This window comes from Podarcis tiliguerta (assembly GCF_965153285.1).
Source record: "Podarcis tiliguerta genome assembly, chromosome: 2".
Classification (NCBI taxonomy): Eukaryota; Metazoa; Chordata; class Lepidosauria; order Squamata; family Lacertidae; genus Podarcis; species Podarcis tiliguerta.
Window position 1 is genome coordinate 51,365,602 of NC_139535.1, and position 20,617 is coordinate 51,386,218.

The window sequence follows — 20,617 nt, forward strand, 5'->3', positions numbered from 1 at the left end:
GATTTTTTTTTTTAATTAGGTCTAGACATTTCAGTTCTTGGATATTTTAATAGAAAGAATGACAGTTCAGTAATAATGTATTACTGTTTCCAGTTCAGTTTTCTAAATACGTGTCATTTGCCTTGACTATCTTTTTTGGCTTGATCGTTTATAAATCTGTGAACTATGTGCTTTGCATTAAACGTAAGGTTTGTTTTCTACATATAAAACATTTTTAAAAATGTTACTCAGAATGCATTTAGAGAAAAGATACATGTGAAGCATCCTTTCACTTCTAGCTAGAAAATCTAGCCATGCCTTTTATTCTGCATGCTACATACTTTGCTATTTATTATTGCTAATCAAGTTTGGAAGACAAGCTGATATTGTTGTCCATCTCTTTCTAGGTCGGGCAGATCCAAAATGTATGCTTGGCCACTTGCTGAGGATACTCTTCAAGAACGACGATTTCATGAATGCAGTGGGTTTGCCCTTTACATTTTTCCATAGATTTGCACATCAGGACTGCTAGGAACTTTTCATTATTCTTTTACTCAGTCATCTTTTTGCCTTGAGTTAGGGGTACCAGAGTGATCATTTTCTTTTAGCTTTGCTGTGTGCTTAATTAGGAATGTACCTTCCAAGAACTGATATAAAATCTTTCTAAGCCTGACTTGTACAAGTTACAACAGCAAGAGTATAAAGGAGAGCCTTCTGTTTGTTAACTTAATATGCATACCGGCAGCAGCTTCTTAAAAACAAAACAAAAACAAAACGGTCTTTGCGCCTTGTCTGGCTCTTCCAGGAAAGTGTAGATTCAATTTGGCTGTTGGAATTCCTGCAGACTGTGTGGTCTGAGAGGATTTGTAGACAATGACAAATACCTTTAAATTTTATTTTTTATTTAAGCTGGTCCTACTAGCTAGAGATAATGGAAGTTGTAGTCCAAAACCAGCTAGAGACCCAAGTTTGGGAAACCCTGTTCTAGTGTAATATGGGAGGTGGTGCTGGGGGCTTCAGAGAAAAGGAGGAATTGATGAAAAAGGCCTCCCCGCTTCCATCAACGGCAGCCAGCATTGGATCGTTGTTGCTTCCATTCACAGAAGGGAACTTAGGCTCTAAGCCATAATAAATTGGCTTCATTCAGAATAAGGGAGGAAATCTTTAATATTTCTTGCAGTCCAATACGGCATGCTTATGCAACTTCTTTTTCTTATATGGATCATTTTTTAATAGACAGTACTATTTAATTCTCTTTATCTCTTTTCAGCTGGTGAATGCTTATGTGATGACAAGCAGAGAACCACCTTTGAATACCGCTGCCTGTCGACTCCTTTTGGACATCATGCCTGGGCTGGAAACTGCTGTCGTCTTTCAGGAAAAGGTCTCAGATATAAGATGATGCTCACATAACCTTCCTGTTGACCATTTTTGCAGTCTCCACTCTCTCTGCTATTTCTACAGACTTAGGTAGTCAGCAACTAGGTTTCAAAGGAGTGAGAAATCAAAAATCCGTTTTAGGGCGCCTTGGACTCATTATGCCAGCTGTGTAAATTAGTTCACAAAATACAGCGTATAAATTTCACGAAAGTTACCAGCCTAAAAAATTTTTTAATATCCTTCTTGTCAATACAAATGTGAATTTCAAATGGTACTTTCAGTCTCTCTGTCTCTCTCTCTCTCAAAAAACCAGGTTTTCCATGTTCTGTGGGTCTTTTACCATAAGGATGCAACTCTGAAAACTTGATCATGAGTTGAGGCTTACAGTTGTCTTCTGGACTGTTTGCAGGTCTCCCAGGAGAAACATTCTCAGACTTCCAAATACATACAATCCCCAACTGCAATATGTAGTGGGTAGCGGGAAGTGGATGATTCTTGCATGAAATTCCCGAGTTTATGTGACCAGGATCCAAAGAAGTGAGATGTGGTTAGAGAAAAAATGTCCTTTGCTGCATTTGCTGCAGCAGTTTGTGCTTCATGAAGGAGCAAATGGCTGTTCAGTTGAAAAAGTGACTTGTCCCTCACCAGTAGGTCATCCCATAGCAAAAATAACAAAAGGCTGCTGGTATATGCATATTTGCTCTACTTCAGACCTTGATTATACATATGTACACAGTTCCATTGCTTAGTGGACCTTAGCTATTGTAAGTATATAATAATAGTGTATTCTACTGTACACTCATATAATTACAGTGTGATCCTTGTGAAGTCAACAGAAGTGCTTCAGGATTACTGTGGAAAATAACCCACATTAGGTGTTCTAGTTGGAAAATGCTGGCTTACACTTTGGGAAATGTAGGGGGACTTCAGATATTCCCCAATTCTTGATAAATTTTATTTTTTCCCCTTTGTATGTGGCTGTGGAGAGGAGAATTTATCTGCTAATATCTGTCCTTCTCCCCATCCCCACTAACTCTAGGAAGGCATAGTTGAGAATCTCTTCAAATGGGCACGAGAGGCTGATCAACCTCTGAGGACATTTGCAACTGGATTGCTGGGAGGGGCCATGGAGAACCAAGACATTGCTGCTAACTACAGAGATGAGAATTCTCAATTGGTAATACTCATGGCAGATCCGTCACACCCATTGTTAAAAGCAAGCACTTGCAAAGCATAATTGAATCCTAAGACTTTTGGGGGGCTCATTCCTCACAGATGTGATTTCAGAAGTTGCAGTGAATGATGGAAAACTGGAGGGGAATTTGCATGGTTCTGCTTTATAGGAAATTGCCATACTGTACTTGTCCTTTGCAAATGGAGGAAATAGATTCATATCGGAGTATTGATTCTTAATGTTTCTGCTCTTGGTAGCATATCTCTCATGCTTATCTGCCGTGTAGCTGGAAATGTGCTTGGTGTGGTGTGTTCATTTCAATACCTGGAGCAAATGGAGTGATTTATTGTAAAAGTTTGGTTAAATTTGTATACTGTCTGTCCACCAAATGTTGCCTAAGGCACTTTGCAACAATAGCACAAAAATCAAACACCTATACAAAATAATAATAAAAAACATAAAAACCAGAGCAGAGGAAACACTTCAGTAAAATCTGTAGAACAGCGAGCTAAAAGGGGTGTCGCAAACAGACAGGAACAAATGGGGAGTTGCCTTTAGAATATATGTTTTATTGTTGTAAGTCTCTTTGAGACCTACACAGTGAAAAGCAGGATATAATTTTTAAAACTAACAAAACAAATTGAAATACTGATTTCCCATGTTAGCTGTGCAGATCATTGGTCATAGATGTATTTGCCTGTAATCACCAAAGATCACCAGGTCTTTCTTCCCATGTCCATTTCCCCCTGCACTCCTACAGTAGACAGAAAATGAAAATGAACTGTCTTTGCATGGAAATTGCTTTAAACACAAAAACTATTTTTTTTTAAACCCAAACCCTCCCTCCCTCCTTGCCTTTGGTCCATTTTGGGTGGGGGGGGGGGGAGAAGGGCGCATGGGCTGCTTCTCAATCAGAAGCCAGGGTAAAAACGCCTTGTATTTCTCCTTCCCTGGTCTCCTGCAGGCTACTTGACTTGAATTTGCTTATGTGAAAGTGCTGCATCCATTTCTTTTTGCAACAGGTGGCGTTTGTGCTTCAGCGCTTGAGAGAGCTGCAAGTGAATGAAGTGAACACGAAACACGAAAACAAGCGGCCCAGTCCTCGAAAAGTACCCTCAGACTCTCTGCTGCCTCTGGATGAAGAAGCTGTGGACATGGATTATGGGGAGATGGCTGTGGATGGCGAACAGGAGGAAGTTACCGGGGATATGGAAATCTCATTTAACCTTGACTCAAATCACAAGACTAGTAGTCGGGTGAACTCTGCCACAAAAAAATCAGGGAAGCAACACGAAAGAGAGAATTTCCGGAAAGCAAAACAAAAACTTGGCTTCTCTACGGAGCCAGAAAGGATGTTTGTTGAACTGTCTAACAGCAGCTGGTCAGAGATGTCTCCTTGGGTGATTGGCACGAACTATACCTTATACCCTTTGACCTCCGCTATAGAGCAAAGGTTAATTCTCCAGTATTTGACTCCCTTAGGGGAGTATCAAGAGGTAGGTATACAAAGGCAAGGAAACAAGCAATGGCTGGATGGGCTCCTTTTATGATCCAGTTAAATTGTGGTAATGGGGGGGTTGGAATGATGATGATGATTAAAATTTGTATACCGTCCTTCATCTGAAGATCACAGGGAATTCAAAATGAGAATACAAAAAAACCAAAACCAGACCAATCACCCCCTCCCACAAATACATTTAAAAGGCCATAGAATGTTTAATCAGTCAAAGGCCTGGTTATAGAGAAATGATTTCACCTGGCACCTAAAGATATGTAATGAAGGTAGCAGCCGAACCTTCCTGGGGACAACATGCCGCCACAGAAAAGGTTGCCACCCTCCAGACCTTGTGAGGGAGGTACATGAAGATGGGCCTCAGATGACGGGCTTAATTGCTTGAAGATGTGTCCAGAGCAGGGGTCAGCAGCCTTTTTCAGCCATGGGCCGGTTCACCGTCCCTCAGACCATGTGATGGGCTGGACTATATTTTGAAAAAAAATTATGAACAAATTCCTATGCCCCACAAATAACCCAGAGATGCATTTTAAATAAAAGTACACATTCTACTCATGTAAAAACACGCTGATTCCCAGACCATCTGTGGGCCGGATTGAGAAGGCGATTGGGCCGCATCTGGCCCGTGGGCCTTAGGTTGCCTGCCCGTGGTCCAGAGCATTACACAAAGAGCGTGTAAATGAGATAAATGAGATCTTGGAATTGTTTTCTCAGGGGTTTTTTTGGTGACTCTTTGAGTTGAGAGAAGGAGATGTTCCTCTGTAGACAGTGGTGGGAAACCTCTGGCCCCGGGGGCTGAATGTGATCCTCCAGGCTTCTCTGTCCTGTCCTTGAGACTTTTCTAGGCCGTGCTTCTCCCGCAGGCAACACCCTTTGACAGGCCTGTTCTGTATTGTCCTTAAGTCCTGTTGCCTGGGTGGAATGTGTCCTTGAACTCTGCTGGATAGGGAGAATGTGTGTGTGTAGAACAGAGGTTGGCAGCCTTATCCAAGGATGGGCCGGTCAACGTTCCGTCCGTCAGAGGATGGGCAGGAGCATGTGCTCACATGCGCTCTTCCGGGTCGGAGGAGCACCTGTGCGCGTGCACACACCCTATTTCCAGCGCTCCTCCGACCCGGAAGTGCACCAGAAATAGTGTGTGTGCATGCGCAGGGGCGCTTCTCCATCCTGGACTCGTGTGCACATGCTATTTCTGGCGCACATCTGGGTCGGAGGAGTGCCCGTGCGCATGTGCACAGGTGCCATCAACCCAGAAGACAGTCGCTGCGCCAGTAAGAGTGGGCGGGGGGGCGGCGGCAGCGGTCACCATGGGCCAGTTAGACAAGCCTCGTGAGCCGCTACTGGCCCATGGGCCTTAGGTTGCCGACCCCTGGTGCAGAAGCATCTTCCTTTGGCATGGCTGGAGTGTAGCCCCCTGTACAAAGGTCAGCTCTGCATTCATTGCTCTACCCAGGGGTATATGGTCCCTGGAAGGTGGTCCATGAGGGAATGTGGCTCTTAGACTGAAAAAGGTTCCCCACCCCTGCAATTTAATAATTTGAACATATGAATGAGAGTTAACTATTTAAAAGAAGTGCTGAAAAGATGCATTTATTAGCTTTCTTTACTGCCTTTCCTTCAGTGGCGCAATGCACATTTTGACAGGAGGCTCTTGTCTCCCTTTCTTGGACAACCACCTTCATCTAAAATTGTTGAGAAGGAACTTGTTAGCTGAGCCGTAAGAAATACAAGGTAGTGTTGGTCACTTGACAGAGATGGATTTTGATTGTTGTCAGTATTCGCTTGCCTTTAAACTTAAGGGGAAGGGAAATGATACTGTCGAAAATGCTCTCCACACAATTTTTTCAACAGTGAACTAATCTTTTACTTTTCTCAGCTGCTTCCCATCTTTATGCAACTTGGATCAAGAGACCTAATGATGTTCTATATTGATTTGAAACGGACCAATGATGTACTGCTCACCTTTGAAGCCCTGAAGGTAAAATGACAGCAGAGCAAATTGCTTGTTAACAAGTGGTGATTCTGTGCCAATTATTTTTTTCCGTGTCAGTTATTGAAATAAATAATTTTTGACCTGATATCTAGTTAAGTAGAGCCAAAGTTGCATTCTGAGTTCTTGTGTTTTTGCTCTTAAGTTTGATTGAGGCAACCTTCATCTGCTCTTTTCCTAACGGGATCAACGATTATCTGTTTTATTAAATATATTTCCTCTGACTGCTTTGGTCTATTTATTTTATTTATTTAAAAGACGTCTATACTGCCTTTTATTCAAAATTGTAAGTCGGTTCACAACAATGTGAATATTCATTAAAATCACTGTTTTTAAGGCCATATATATATATATATATATATGCTTTCGTAGATTTTCACGGGTACAGGAATGCAGGTTTTGGTGTCCTCGGGTGTCTTCCCGTGTAAAAGTTGGGGTGTCTAGGCGACGTTTCGACGAGGTCTCACTCGTCATCTTCAGGCTGGTGCTTTCGGCTTCTTGTTACTGGAACAGAGCAGGATCTCAGTGTTTGAGTTCCTATAAATACTGTTGAGGAGGTGTGGTGTATAGCCTCCAATGTTCTGGGCAGAGAGGAGGTTCCCAGGCTAGTGTGCCTTTTCTTCTTTTGTTCCTTAATTACTTGAGGGATATCTTGAGTGATTTCTTGAGTGATTTCCTGAATCCCACTTAGGTGGGTCATTAGCCAATATCCTCAGAAACCCCAAGGATAAAATTCAGTTGGAAAACCAAGGGGTCTATGAAATACCCTGCAAAGTCTGCCCAGCCACGTACATTGGACAAACAAACAGACGAATAAATGCACGTATCGCAGAACACAAGAATGCCGTCAAAAAAGAAGAAAAAACTTCCTCTCTTTTCCAACACATGAAAGAAACAGGACACGAAATTAATTTTGCAGATTCCAAATTGCTCTTTAACATGGAACATCACCACAAGAGAATAATCATGGAAGCCATCGAGATAGAGAAACACCCTCACAACATGAACAAGCGTGACGACACATCCCGCTTGCCAGACATCTGGAAATTAGCCCTCCCCACAAAATCTGACACCAGATCCAGAGGCACACAGAACGCCATCACCAATCAACCACACCAGACCCAAACCCAGACCCTCTCCACAGATAAATTACAGACACCATCCAGTAGCCAAACCAGGGTGACACCTCCGGATGCTGCACCCCCCTGCAATCCCTACACAGATTTGGCTGGCACAGACCACAAAACCACAGCTCGCCCCTATACACGAAGCCAAGCCAGAGCACAACCAAGTGCAGTACAGCCATCTTCTCAGAAAAACTCTTCACAAAGTTCAAGAGTTCAAGACACGAAGGCTTTAGCAACTAATCCACACCTAATGACCCACCTAAGTGGGATTCAGGAAATCACTCAAGAAATCACTCAAGATATCCCTCAAGTAATTAAGGAACAAAAGAAGAAAAGGCACACTAGCCTGGGAACCTCCTCTCTGCCCAGAACATTGGAGGCTATACACCACACCTCCTCAACAGTATTTATAGGAACTCAAACACTGAGATCCTGCTCTGTTCCAGTAACAAGAAGCCGAAAGCACCAGCCTGAAGATGACGAGTGAGACCTCGTCGAAACGTCGCCTAGACACCCCAACTTTTACACGGGAAGACACCCGAGGACACCAAAACCTGCATATATATATATATATATATATATATATATATAATATAATATATAAAAAGAACCCTAGAATTCATATTTAGCTTTGATTCTAATCCTGATGCTGTGCTTACTTGAATGCATTTCTTAACTTCTCAGCGCTTCATATCCTCAGCCTTTCACATTCTGGCATCAAAGTGTTTCTTCAAGGCAAAATAAATTTGCAGTGTTAATATTCTCCCTTTGGTCTTGAAAGCGAGCCAGTCCAGAGTCTTTTTGTAGGCCAAGAAAGGCTTCAAATTTGAGTGATGCAGTCCCAGATAAATTTGCTATCCAGCTGCTTTGAATCAATCAGCTGCTTCCTTGGTGCTGCACCCAGAGTTTCATATTATGTTGTTGTCTCCTGCTGCTTGTGTTGTTCCACTAAATTTAACGGGACATAAAATGGTTTTCTCCCAAGTTCTGCTACTGCTGCTGCCTTGAGATGAAACTGCAGAACACTGGTGCTATTTTGCACTTTAAATCCTTTGCAAGAGAAAAGAGACATTTTCCTTGCTCAGAATTGCTTTGTGTTTTACCTTTGAAATGCATAGACATGCAGAACAAACTTTTGTGTTCTTAAATTGTAGGAAAATATCTGATGGCTACTTTACAGAGTTGATAAAGCTATTTATAGGCGATTGGGTTAGAAGGTGGTGTTGTTATACCAAGGCCACCTTTTTGCTCTCAGGAAGGTGCAGTCCAAGAAGGCAATATCCTCTTTCCTTTACCACTCTGTTCAAATTGCAGAGAAGAGCATTTCACTGGTATCAGAGAACTCCAAGGGTTTTTTAGTGGATTTCCATATTGACTTTGGGTTTCTGTTCGCAGTATTTGGCATCGTTGCTGCTCCACAACAAGTTTGCAACAGAGTTTGTTGCTCATGGAGGAGTGCAGAAGCTACTGGAGATTCCTCGTCCTTCCATGGCAGCTACAGGTGTCTCCATGTGCTTATATTATTTGTCTTATAATCAGGATGCCATGGAAAGGGTAAGATTCCATTCTGCTAACAGAAATTGTAGGTATTTAAAATACAGTGGGCTGCATAGGGTAGGGGGAAAACAGTAAAAATTGGGTGACGTCCCTTGTGCAAGCAAATTTGCTTTTGCCAGCACAAAACAACTGTTGAATACTACCTAGCAGGTTCCTCTTGGGGTGGATTCACACAACCACACTTTTCACATGCCGACTGGAATTATTTCTTGATCTTTTGATACGTCCTTCAAATGTTGACTTTTCCTCATATGCTGTTTTCAACATGCTCGTGTGGCTGCTGTTTAATGGGATACTGGTTTGTCAGTCATCAGTTGACTGCAAGAATCCACCTCAATTCAGCAAGAGTGCAGAAAGCGAGATCAGATCAACAGGCTCTGATGCCGGCTCTGTTAACTTCAGCGTTCAGGAGTCAACTTCATAGGTTTCTTGCTCTGAAGCTAAAGTGGAGGCAAGCCCCATGCTCACTGAGCTCAGAGTAAATCAATGGGTCAGTGGGTCAAATCAGTGGATCCTTTGGGTGTCACCCACACAGCGTAACCCATAAATATAATATTAGTCATACCTTGGTTCTTGAACACCTTGGCACTCCTATGTTTTGGCTCCTGAACACCAAAAACCTGGAAGTAAGTGTTCCGGTTTTCAAACGTTTTCAGAAGCCGAACATCCAGTGTGGCTTCCGCTTGAGTGCAGGAAGCTCCTGCAGCCAAACGGAAGCCGTGCCTCAGTTTTCTAACATTTCGGAAGTCGAATGGACTTCTGGAACGGATTATGTTTGACAACTAAGGTACGACTGTATTAAACTTTTTTGAGCTTGGTACATTTAGCACTTTGAAAGGAATTTGAGAGTGATTGCAAAGATCTTTGCTATCCTTCCCAATTGGCATCATAAACGTGTTGTATGTGCTTCTGAATTTTGTCACAACCATTTCCCCTACGTTCTTAGCTTTTAAGCATACTTCACAGACGTTCTTATTAAACGCCTGGTTTGATTTTGTTAGTTAGCTGCTTTATGTTTTAACTCTGATCTATTATTCACTAGTTGCTTATCCCAACCACCATCTTAAGCAAGAATGCAAAAAGTTTTTTAAGTGTGACTGCAGCTGAGACTGCAAGTGTGACTGAATTATTAGATAGTCTGTTGCTTACTGTGGGGGCATTGCTGAGGGTTAAAACAGAAACTACGTGTTGTTTCATGAACGTAAGTGAGGATTGTCCTTGCATCTTCTTGTTCTTAGGTCTGCATGCATCCCCACGTCTTATCAGATGTTGTGAACTACACCTTGTGGTTGATGGAATGCTCTCATGCCTCGGGCTGCTGCCATGCTACCATGTTCTTCTCTATTTGTTTTTCATTCCGTGCGGTCTTGGAGCTTTTCGATAGGCATGATGGCTTACGGCGCCTTGTTAACTTGGTAAGTGTTAAAGCAGTTTCATATTTTCAGGTGCTTTCTCAGAACATCTAAAAGTGGGGTTGGGGTGCCACCGCCAAGTCTTCTGCGCCTCAGCTGGTCCTGCAAGGCCAGAGGTGGGGAACAGGATGCGGATGGTGGGCCAGAGGTCTTACCTCCCTGTGAGTCATCTCTGATAGGTTGGAGGGGCTGTCAATCACCTGACATCAGTAGGAGCAGTTAACAGCTTCAGAGGGATTCCCTCTCAGTCCCCATCAGATGACTTCATCCCAGTGAACTTCCATTTGTAGCCAATCCCAGCCATGTTTTTACCGTGCCCATACCTGACGTCACATATGATGTCAAGTGTTGGGCAGATGGGTGTGGTTTGAGCAAAATAGTCTCGTTTAGGAACCTTGCTGGACCTAAGTAGGCCTGAGGGTTGGCAGTTCCTCACTGCTGGTATATAAAGTATTCCCTTTCTTTCATCATTTATAGAATATTCTGCTTCTCTGCAATAGATTGAATGGAGGAGATGGCAGGGAGACTGCAGAAGGCCAGCTGCATAACCTGTTTAGAAATCTGCCTAAGAACCCTTGTTGTAAACCAGAATTCCTCTTTTCTACAAAGCCTTAAAGCAAGGCTATTTGAAAGTGAAATGAAACTTGGCAAAGCTTCTCTTCCTGGCCATGTGGGCAGAAGAGAGGGTGGGTGCTGAGTCTTAGGCTTTGGTCACACTTGTGAACTCTCACTCCCTAGCGTTAAACCATGTTTTAGCATTATGTGTGAACATGGCCGCAGTGTGACTGTTACCAGCACCAGCATGCTTTGGGACATCTATATTTCCCCTTCTTTCTATCCATGCTTCTCTTCACTGGCTGTAACTTATCCTCCTAATCTTGTCATTGGATGAGCATGTGATACTTTGTATTGTACATTGGTTTAACTTTTTCTGATTATTAATTGTTTTTATATGTTTGGATTTTATTTTGTTAACTCACTTTGATACCTTTTTGGTATAAAGTGACTAACAAATGTAAATAGTAATTAAAAACAACTTAATATATGTAACATTTCCGAGATCCTCAGGCAGTTAATTAATAGTATTTTATATATATATATATAATATTTTTATTAATTTTAACATACTAAAATTTTAGACATACCACACAAATTATTTTACATATATACTTATTTGGACTTCCTTCAGCATCTCTGATAGCCTTCCATCTTAATTATTTCTCCTGCAATTCTTAACTTAATATTGCCTTTACATTTTCTAACAAATCATTTCTTCCTTTCCATTTTTACAATATTTCTTAAATTACTCCTCACAGAGCTTCTTGTAGTCCTACAAACGTAATTTGATCATTGCAAATACTTTTCAGATACTCAGTAAATTTAGTCCAGTCTTCGGTAAACCTCTGGTCTCGCCAGTCTCGGATTCTTCCTGTTAGCTTGTCTAATTCTGCGCAGTCCATCAATTTCATCCTCCATTCTTCTAATGTTGGTAATTCTTCTTGCTTCCATTTTTGGGCCAATAATATTCTTGCTGCTGTTACTGCATATAAAGCCACTTACAGTCTTTCTTTTTTATATCATTTCCAACAATACCTAAAAGAAATTCTTCTGGCTTTTTAATAAAAGTATATTTCAACATTTTTTTCAACTCATTATATATCATCTCCCAGAAGCATTTCACCTTTTTACATTCCCACCACATATGATAAAATGATCCTTCTTTTTCTTTACATTTTCAACATTTATTGCTAACTTTATACATTTTTGCTAACTTAGCTGGCGTGATGTACCATCTATGCATCATCTTCATCACGTTTTCTTTCAATGAATTACATGCAGTAAATCTCAAACCTTTCCATAATTTGACCCACTCACTTAATTGAATATTATATCCTAAATCTTTTGCCCAATGAATCATCACTGATTTTACCTCCTCGTCCTTCAAGTGCCACTCCAGCAGTAGTTTATACATTTTTGACAGAATTTTAAAATCATTAAAAATGTGGGACGCTTCACAAATTTGCGTGTGATCCTTGCGCAGGGGCGATGCTAATCTTCTCTGTATCGTTCCAATTTTAGTATACGTACTGCCGAAGCAAGCACGGCAGTTAATTAATAGTAGTGGTAAAGGTAAAAGTAATATTTGCTGCTGCCTTAGAGTCCGATTTAGAGAAAACTATGGTCTGTGGCGATAAAATGAACAGATTATTGAGGTAGTTTCTTCTTTAGCAATTAAAGTAGAGAGTTTGGTTTACTGCACTGGATGTAAAGGACAAAGCCAGTAAAAATGGAATAACGCTCCTTCCCTTATGCTTCTCCATTTTCCTGATTCAATCTTTCTGGGTATGTTACATAATATTGTTTTAAAAGTGAACAGTGATTCTTTAATTGCAAATGAACAAACTGGCTCATTTTATGAGAGTTGCTTTGTCAGGTTGCCTATATGTATTGAAAGCTCTGGCAGTTAATGCAGCTTCTTGGCACAGGTTTTCTTTGGCTGATCTAATTCTTTTATTTGAGTGAAAAAATAAGACAATAAGCCTTTAGGTGTGGGAAAATAACATAATGGCAAATATGTTTCTTTTCCCTTGTAGATTAGCACTCTTGATATCTTAAACCTGCAAACCCAAGGTGCACTACTAAGCGACGATGAGATTTTTGCCAGCCGCCAGACTGGGAAACACACTTGCATGGCCATGCGCAGGTATTTTGAGGCTCATCTTGCCATCAAAGTGGAACAGGTGAAGCAGTCACTCCAGCGCACTGAAGGTGGCATCCTGGTCCATCCGCAGCCTCCATATAAGGTGAGTAGTGTGTTTTGTAGAGGTATAGGAACTTTTTGATCCTGTCACCCTTTAGATATTCTTGCAAAAAAATGTCAAAAAAGTCATGTTAGTCAAATCTGATAAACTGACTGTGCTGAATGACTTGTGCTGTCCATGTTTTGGTAGCTTTGTGGAATGATTTCTGACAGTTCTTTGTGGAGCTGATTTTAAATGGATGTAGGGAGCACATTATGCTAGTTCTTGCTCAGTCACACTACCCTTGATTTTTTTTGAGGGCCCCTCCCCTTTCCTCTTGTGGAAATCACTTTCATGGGTAGTTCCTTTGTTCCCCCTCCCCTTTTATGATTTTCTGCCATTTGCTGTTTAGGCAAACTTTTCAGCAGCATCCATAGTTTTTATTCCGGGATTTTAATCTGCCATACTGTATTTTAGTACATTTTTAGATCGTTGGGCTTTAGTGTTTGTGTTCAGAATTCTTTGTGCATTTATTTATTTAGCAGAATAGTAAATCTCAAATATTTTAAACTGATAGATACTCAGCCTGAAGCCCTGTCTTCAGGATTGCTTTCTCCTGCATGAGCCTTGAGATCAGCAGATGAAGCTTTGTTCCAACTGTGTGAGATTAGATCCTCAAGGTGTGAGCGGGGCACGACTTTACTTGCAGTGTCACCACAATTCTGGATCTCCCTTTTCTGAGAGCCGCTATTGAGTTTAAGAAGCGTACTTTTTCTTAAGTCACACAAGTAATTGATGATGTTAAAAGACTTCTTGAATGCAACTTTCTCCTTTCAGGCTTGTTCCTACACGCATGAACAGATTGTAGAGATGATGGAGTTCCTAATAGAATATGGGCCAGGACAGCTCTATTGGGATCCAGCAGAGGTCTTCCTCAAGCTGTCTTGTGTGCAGCTCATGCTCCAACTTATTTCAATAGCATGCAACTGGAAGACCTACTATGCTAGGTGAGAGAATTGAACATGGTAACTCACTGCTTGCTTGCATAGTCATTTGCCCCAGGCGAGTGTCTGCCCACATGCATGCTCTTCTAGCACGGAATGACTGCTGGTGTAATGGATTTGTGTTATTTTATGTAGCTGATCTTTGCCTTAAAAGAGTTCCACAACCGCTTGCTTTCGTTTTCTAGGAATGACACAGTGCGTTACGCTCTGGATGTTCTGGCCATCCTTACTGTGGTTCCTAAAATCCAGTTGCAGTTAGCAGAGGCGGTAGATACGGTGGATGAGGGAGGAACTTCTATTTCCATTGTGGGTATGTAGAACTTGACCTTTTCAGTCGCTTTCCATCCTTAACTTTATAAATCTCTTCACTGGTTGCTGAAATTTTCAGTAAGCTTTACACTGCCTCCTATACTAAGCAGGAGGCACTAGATGCCTTTGAATGCCATTTGCTGGGAATCATGGATGGAGAGGGCGCTGTTGCTCAGGTCCTGCTTTGAGGCTACTTGTGGACATCTGGTTGACTGCTCTAAGACCAGAGTGCTGGAGCAGGTAGGCCATAGGCCTCATCCAGCAGGGCTGTTCGTAGGTTCTTATATACTGTTGTGTCCTATTTGGACAGACAACTGATCCAGTGTGTAAATGCTTCCTTTTTTGTTAGGTATCAGCATCATCCTGGGGCTTGCTGAAGGAGAATTCTTTATCCACGATGCAGAAATCCAGAAGTCAGCCCTTCAGATTATTATTAACTGTGTGTGCGGCCCAGATAACCGCATCTCCAGCATTGGCAAATTCATCTCTGGCACCCCACGCCGGATGCTCCCCCAGGCACCCAGGAGCGGCGAGCACACCCTGGCCAAGATGTGGAACGTAGTGCAGTCCAACAACGGCATCAAGGTGCTGCTGTCTCTGCTGTCTGTGAAAATGCCCATTACAGATGCGGACCAGATCCGAGCGTTGGCCTGCAAAGCCTTGGTTGGCTTATCCCGGAGCAGTACGGTCCGGCAGATCATCAGCAAGTTGCCTCTCTTCAGCAGCTGCCAGATCCAGCAGCTGATGAAGGAGCCTGTGCTCCAGGATAAGCGCAGCGAGCACGTGAAGTTTTGCAAGTATGCCGCTGAGCTGATTGAGCGGGTCTCTGGGAAACCCTTGCTGATTGGGACAGACGTCTCCTTGGCTCGACTTCAGAAAGCAGACGTCGTGGCTCAGTCGAGGATTTCGTTTCCCGAGAAGGAGCTGCTGCTTTTGATCAGGAACCATCTCATCTCTAAAGGGCTGGGAGAAACTGCTACCATCCTTACCAAGGAGGCGGATCTACCCATGACGGCTGCTTCTCATTCCTCCGCCTTCACCCCTGTTCCTGCTGCCGCCTCTCCTGTGCCTCTGCCTCGTACCCCTCGTATAGCGAATGGCATTTCTGCCCGGTTGACTAACCACCCTTCTGTAGTTCCTGCTGCTTCCTCTGTCCATGCCCAGCCAAGGCAGACTGCCTGCCAGGGCTCGCTTGCTCTCCCGGGGCCATCTCAGGCCACCAGCTCTCCAGTGATTGGCAGGATTAGCTTTGTTCGAGAGAGGCCGTCTCCCTGCAATGGCAGGAAAATCAGAGTGCTTCGGCAAAAATCAGACCATGGCGCCTACAGCCAGAGCCCAGCTATCAAAAAGCAGCTGGACAGGCACCTCCCTTCCCCTCCCACACTGGACAGTATAATCACAGAGTACCTTAGGGAACAGCATGCTCGCTGCAAGAACCCTGTGGCCACTTGCCCTCCTTTCTCTCTTTTTACACCCCACCAGTGTCCTGAGCCAAAACAGAGGCGCCAGGCGCCAACTAACTTTACCTCGCGGCTGTCACGCAGGGCGGCCTTTCCAAAGTACGGCGGGGTGGATGGCGGGTGCTTTGATAGGCACCTTATATTCAGCAGGTAAGCAAGGTGCTTTTTCTCAATTCCTTTGCATCTTTGGATCCAGCTTTCCAAAAGGTAGACTTGAGTACCTATATGCATTTTGGATGAAACCTGTGGCTTTGTATCCCATTCCTTGTTTTTCCATCTACCGACAGTTTTCTCCAGCATCTTCCACGTTTGGAGCATTCATAGATATTTCCATTCCCTTTAGATGGCAGTCATGACTTCCAACCTGGCAATTTATCATATACGGTTTTTAAGCTTCATCTTCGTTTGGTCATTTGCCAACCCTCCTCTCGCGTTTTTAACAGCTCGCTTTCTTACTCAGTTGCACTTTGATTTCCCAGGTTCCGTCCAATTTCTGTGTTCCGGGAAGCAAATGAAGATGAGAGTGGCTTCACGTGTTGTGCATTTTCTGCGCGGGAGCGATTCCTGATGCTGGGCACTTGCACGGGGCACCTGAAACTCTACAACGTCTTCAGTGGGCAGGAGGAGGCCAGCTATAAGTGCCACAACTCTGCCATCACACACCTTGAGCCTTCTAGGGTAAGGAACTGTAACAGTGGGCCTCTGCATCACAACAACCTTGTAATTCTAGTCTCCATGAATGATACAGGGGTTAGTCAAGGCTTCCTTCAGAATCAGGATGCAGAGCTAAGCCAGGAAAGAACATAAACCTCTCCTCTAATTTGGGATTGTTTATAAACAAGACATGCTTCATATCCTGTCCCCTGTTCCATTGTTTCTCTCACTTTGTCATCTTGTCCCAGCTCTTGCCAACCTAGAAGTTCGAAAGCACACCAGAGCGAGTAGATAAATGGGTACCGCTGCAAAGAGAGGTAAACGGCATTTCTGTGGGCTCTGGCTTCCATCACTGTGTTCCATTGTTCCAGTAACGGTTTGGTCATGCTGGCCACATGACCTGGAAACCTTTCTGTGGACAAACGCCAGCTCCCTTGGCCTGAAAGCAGAGATGAGCACTGCACCCCATAGACAAATTTGATCGGACTTAACCTTCCAGGGGTCCTTTACCTTTTACCTTACTACAGTGTACCCTTCCATTGGGTGTTATGGTGTGAATATATTAGTGTAAGTGGGCATTTTTAGTGATTGCTTTCTGTAATTTGTCATAGGTCTCCAAATTTCCAGTATATTATTATTCAAGCCGCTTGTGAGTAATACAGAATTATAGCAAGGGGAGGGGCAAAATGTTACCTGTCAGTTTCAGTCTCATCCAGTATTTCTTGGCAGGGGAAGAGAGATCAGTCGTTATGCATGGATACAACAACAACAACAGTATTTGGGAGGGAGATGAGGCTGATGGGTTTAATATGTATTTAAACAGGAAAAATGCTTTTCTATAGAATCTGAAAGTGTGAAAGTTTACGGGAGAGATTGATTCTAGAAAACCAGTCCCTGTTTGCACTGCACTCATTTTCCATATTCCACTGACAGAAGCCACAAATCAATTTGTTAAGGAATACATTTACCCGCTCAGTCGGTAAAGCAAGAGACTCTTAATCTAAGGGCCATGGGTTCAAGCCCCATGTTGGGTGAAAGATTTCTGCAGGGGGTTAGACTATATGACCCCATGTGTTCCCTTCCAACTCTACAATTCTCTGATTCTAAGGGACAGTTCTCACAGATGTAAGCCAATGGGGTGCTGTCCAGGTTTTCTGGGTGACAACTTCCGTCAGTGTTGGCTAAAATGGCCAATGCTCAGGAGTGTGGTCACACCATTTGGAAAGCACCATTTTGGCTACTCTTGTTTGAGTTTAATCTTGTGAAAAGCTCACTTCCCCATGCTGCTGTGCATAAGAGCCCTGTTGGATCAAGCCAAAGACACATCTAGCTCAGCATCCTGTTCCCACAAGTTACCAACCAGATGTCTAGAGGAAGCCTGCAGGCAGGGCACAAGTGCTACAGCAACTCTCTCCCACTCGTGATTGCCAGCAGATGATAATGAAGCCTTGCTCAGAAAAGGTCATTTGGAGGGGCCACGTACCCCAAACGACTGATCAGATGATCGTTGGGTTCACCTGCATGACAAATGTGGTGACGTTGGCCGTTAGACTGCCAATATTGTTAGCTACCCAAAACGTTGTTTGCATCGTGGCACAATTGGCAGCTCTGAGGGCTTTCTTACTTCCCAGAAAAAAATGGCAGGGAATTTCCCCCAACATCCTGCTAAATAAGAATACATCCACACGCATAATAACGATACACTTTTGCTTCCTTGTGTTGTCTCCCCTAAATTGCAGGACGGCTCTTTACTGCTGACGTCTGCATCTTGGAGCCAGCCTCTTTCTGCATTGTGGGGAATGAAATCTGTCTTTGAAACCAAGTATGTACACTCTTTATTGTGTTTTCATTACCCCGATAGACCAGACCATTAAAGGAGCAATCTGTTAAGTGACTATAATCCTATGCACTCATTCAAATGCATATTAGGCAGATGACAGATAGGTAAAGATTGCCCTAGTAGTGAATATAGCTGGGTTTTATAGTATATTTTATTATTAGCTCAAGAAGCAGTATATTCTGTATTATGTGATGCAATAATACATTAAAAGGTGCACAAAATGACTGTTGAGAAACACTGTTGCTTTGATCTCTTACTGCGTATTGAACATTTGATTCTCCTGTACAGGCATTCCTTTACAGACGACCACTATGTGGAATTCAGCAAGCACTCTCAGGACAGGGTTATTGGCACAAAGGGGGACATTGCCCATGTAAGTATCACTTTTAAAATCTCCGAAGCCAATTTAATATTCTCTGTTTAAGCATGTTGTAGCCATTTGCATGCCAGAACCATTTCTTATGGGAAGAACCTTGAAACATTGCATGGAGTAGGGATGAGGAACTTGTGGTGCTCCAAGTGTTACGGGTCCACAGTTCCCATCAAACCTGATAGTTTGCCATGCAGGCTGAAACTGATGGAAGTTGTAGTCTTATCAACAGCTAAAGGATCACAGATTCATCATCCTTGGCGGTATAGGATGAGATTAATACTGAACAAGTTTGGTGAACTGAAATAAAAAATGAAATTCAGTAGCCCAACCATAGCTATTATGTAACAGAAGTGCTGTGTAAATGAGTTAGAGAGGGCTAACTAAGCTCTGATCAAAACAAAATTAAAAATGTAAATAAATAAATTCATCCCAGTAGCACCTTAGAGACCAACTAAGTTAGTTATTGGTATGAGCTTTCGTGTGCATGCACACTTCTTCAGATACGAAGCTCTGATGTTGCTTGAAAGAGATCTGGCAATTAGTTCAAATGTGCCATGGATGGATCTGGTGATGGAACTTGCTTTATGGAGGCTGGATTAGATGACCTTTGACTTCATTGGCTCCTTAATGTCCAATGGTGAAACCTGGGCCCCTCCTAGGTGTTCTGCCTGCCCTTCCTTTGGGGATCTATAATGCCTAGCCTAGTTGATTCATCATAAAGGACATTTTCTGGATTGTTTCCTAGGACATATTCACCTGGAAATTCCCCCCCCCCCAATATATAATTTAATGTTTCCTCATCAGTTTAAAAATAAATTGTTAGAGATTTTAAAGAGAATCTGTACTTTATTTCAGGATGAATGAAAATGAGCCAGTAATTTTACTTTTCTAGTATAACATATCAACTATTTTCTTTTCTGAAGAGTTAGAAGCAATCTGAAGGTGGCAGTGTCAAGCAGAGATAATCTCGGGGACTGTCTTACTTTAGGAAGACAAATGTCATAAAGCATAAATCTATTCAAATTCTTCACAATTTTCCTTGCCCTTTTGTTGATTTCCCTATATATTTGCATTTAAACAAAGTATTATTTCTATGTTGCTCTGCTGTGTTCTTTATCTTAGCCTTCAAAAGAAATCTGATCTTACCTCATGATCCGGTCATTTGGGAGGCAACAAGCTAAAGAAATTTATTCTTAGCTTCGGCAAAGGGAAATTAGTGTTTAAAGGATCCTGTACATAAAATGTATCTGAGAGAAGGGTAAAAGAAACAAATTCAAATGTTCAGAGTATGGTTTGATTTCCAGTTAAGCATCTATATGAAAATAATTTTAAAGAAAATAAGTCTGCAAAAATCTTTTTAGCATATATGTCAGAATGGTAACATTTCATTTTGTGACGCTTTTTCCACCATGTGGTACATGGAATCCTTTATGGTAGTCTCTTTATTTCATTACCCACAACCCCTAATCTCAGTTAGGGATTTCCCCCCCTGTAATGGATTGAGACTTTGCACCACAGTTTTCTGAGCAGCAGCCTTTCCTTCTTGGTCAGTTTGCACATTCTCTGGCAATTAAGAAAGAAATTTCCATCGTAAATGAGCAGTAGTGGATGCGCTCCTTAGGTTACACTGCTCCAGAAACCTCATGCATTGCCAGTTTTGGATAGCTTACGCGACTTGTGAAAGGTTGTTCTTGGTTGACTCATTTAAAATTTGAAGAAATCACAGGAAACATTCCTGTACTGAAGCAGAATGTACAAATTGGCAATATTACTACAGTGGTGCCCCACAAGACGAATGCCTCGCAAGACGTAAAACCCGCTAGACGAAAGGGTTTTCCGTTTTGGAGGTGCTTCGCAAAACGAATTTCCTATGGGCTTGCTTCGCAAGACGAAAATGTCTTGCGACTTCCTGCGATTTCCCCCCGCTCCCCACCCCCTTTTTCTAAGGCACTAAGCTGCTAATAGCCTTTTAGCAGCTAATCCGCTAATCCCTTAAGCCTTTAATAGCCGCTAATAGCCGCTAAACCGCTAATAGCGCTAATCCGCTAATGGGGTTGCTTCGCAAGACGAAAAAACTGCTAGAAGAAGAGACTTGGATGATGGA

At 42.6% G+C, this 20,617-nt stretch overlaps 1 protein-coding gene across 3 annotated transcripts in view; it reads left to right on the top strand.

The window, feature by feature from the left end:
- Positions 1-20,617, top strand: part of DCAF1 (DDB1 and CUL4 associated factor 1) — a 58,350-nt gene that overhangs the window by 15,609 nt on the left and 22,124 nt on the right. For all 3 annotated transcript variants that reach the window (XM_083429326.1, XM_083429327.1, XM_083429325.1), the window contains exons 4-17: positions 387-460; positions 1,250-1,363; positions 2,399-2,536; positions 3,556-4,029; positions 5,923-6,024; positions 8,559-8,717; positions 9,959-10,135; positions 12,727-12,936; positions 13,711-13,880; positions 14,063-14,187; positions 14,536-15,796; positions 16,126-16,324; positions 18,040-18,122; positions 18,429-18,513. In XM_083429326.1, coding sequence (XP_083285452.1) covers positions 387-460; positions 1,250-1,363; positions 2,399-2,536; positions 3,556-4,029; positions 5,923-6,024; positions 8,559-8,717; positions 9,959-10,135; positions 12,727-12,936; positions 13,711-13,880; positions 14,063-14,187; positions 14,536-15,796; positions 16,126-16,324; positions 18,040-18,122; positions 18,429-18,513 — 3,371 coding nt within the window. The remainder of the gene's footprint in view (positions 1-386; positions 461-1,249; positions 1,364-2,398; positions 2,537-3,555; positions 4,030-5,922; positions 6,025-8,558; positions 8,718-9,958; positions 10,136-12,726; positions 12,937-13,710; positions 13,881-14,062; positions 14,188-14,535; positions 15,797-16,125; positions 16,325-18,039; positions 18,123-18,428; positions 18,514-20,617) is intronic.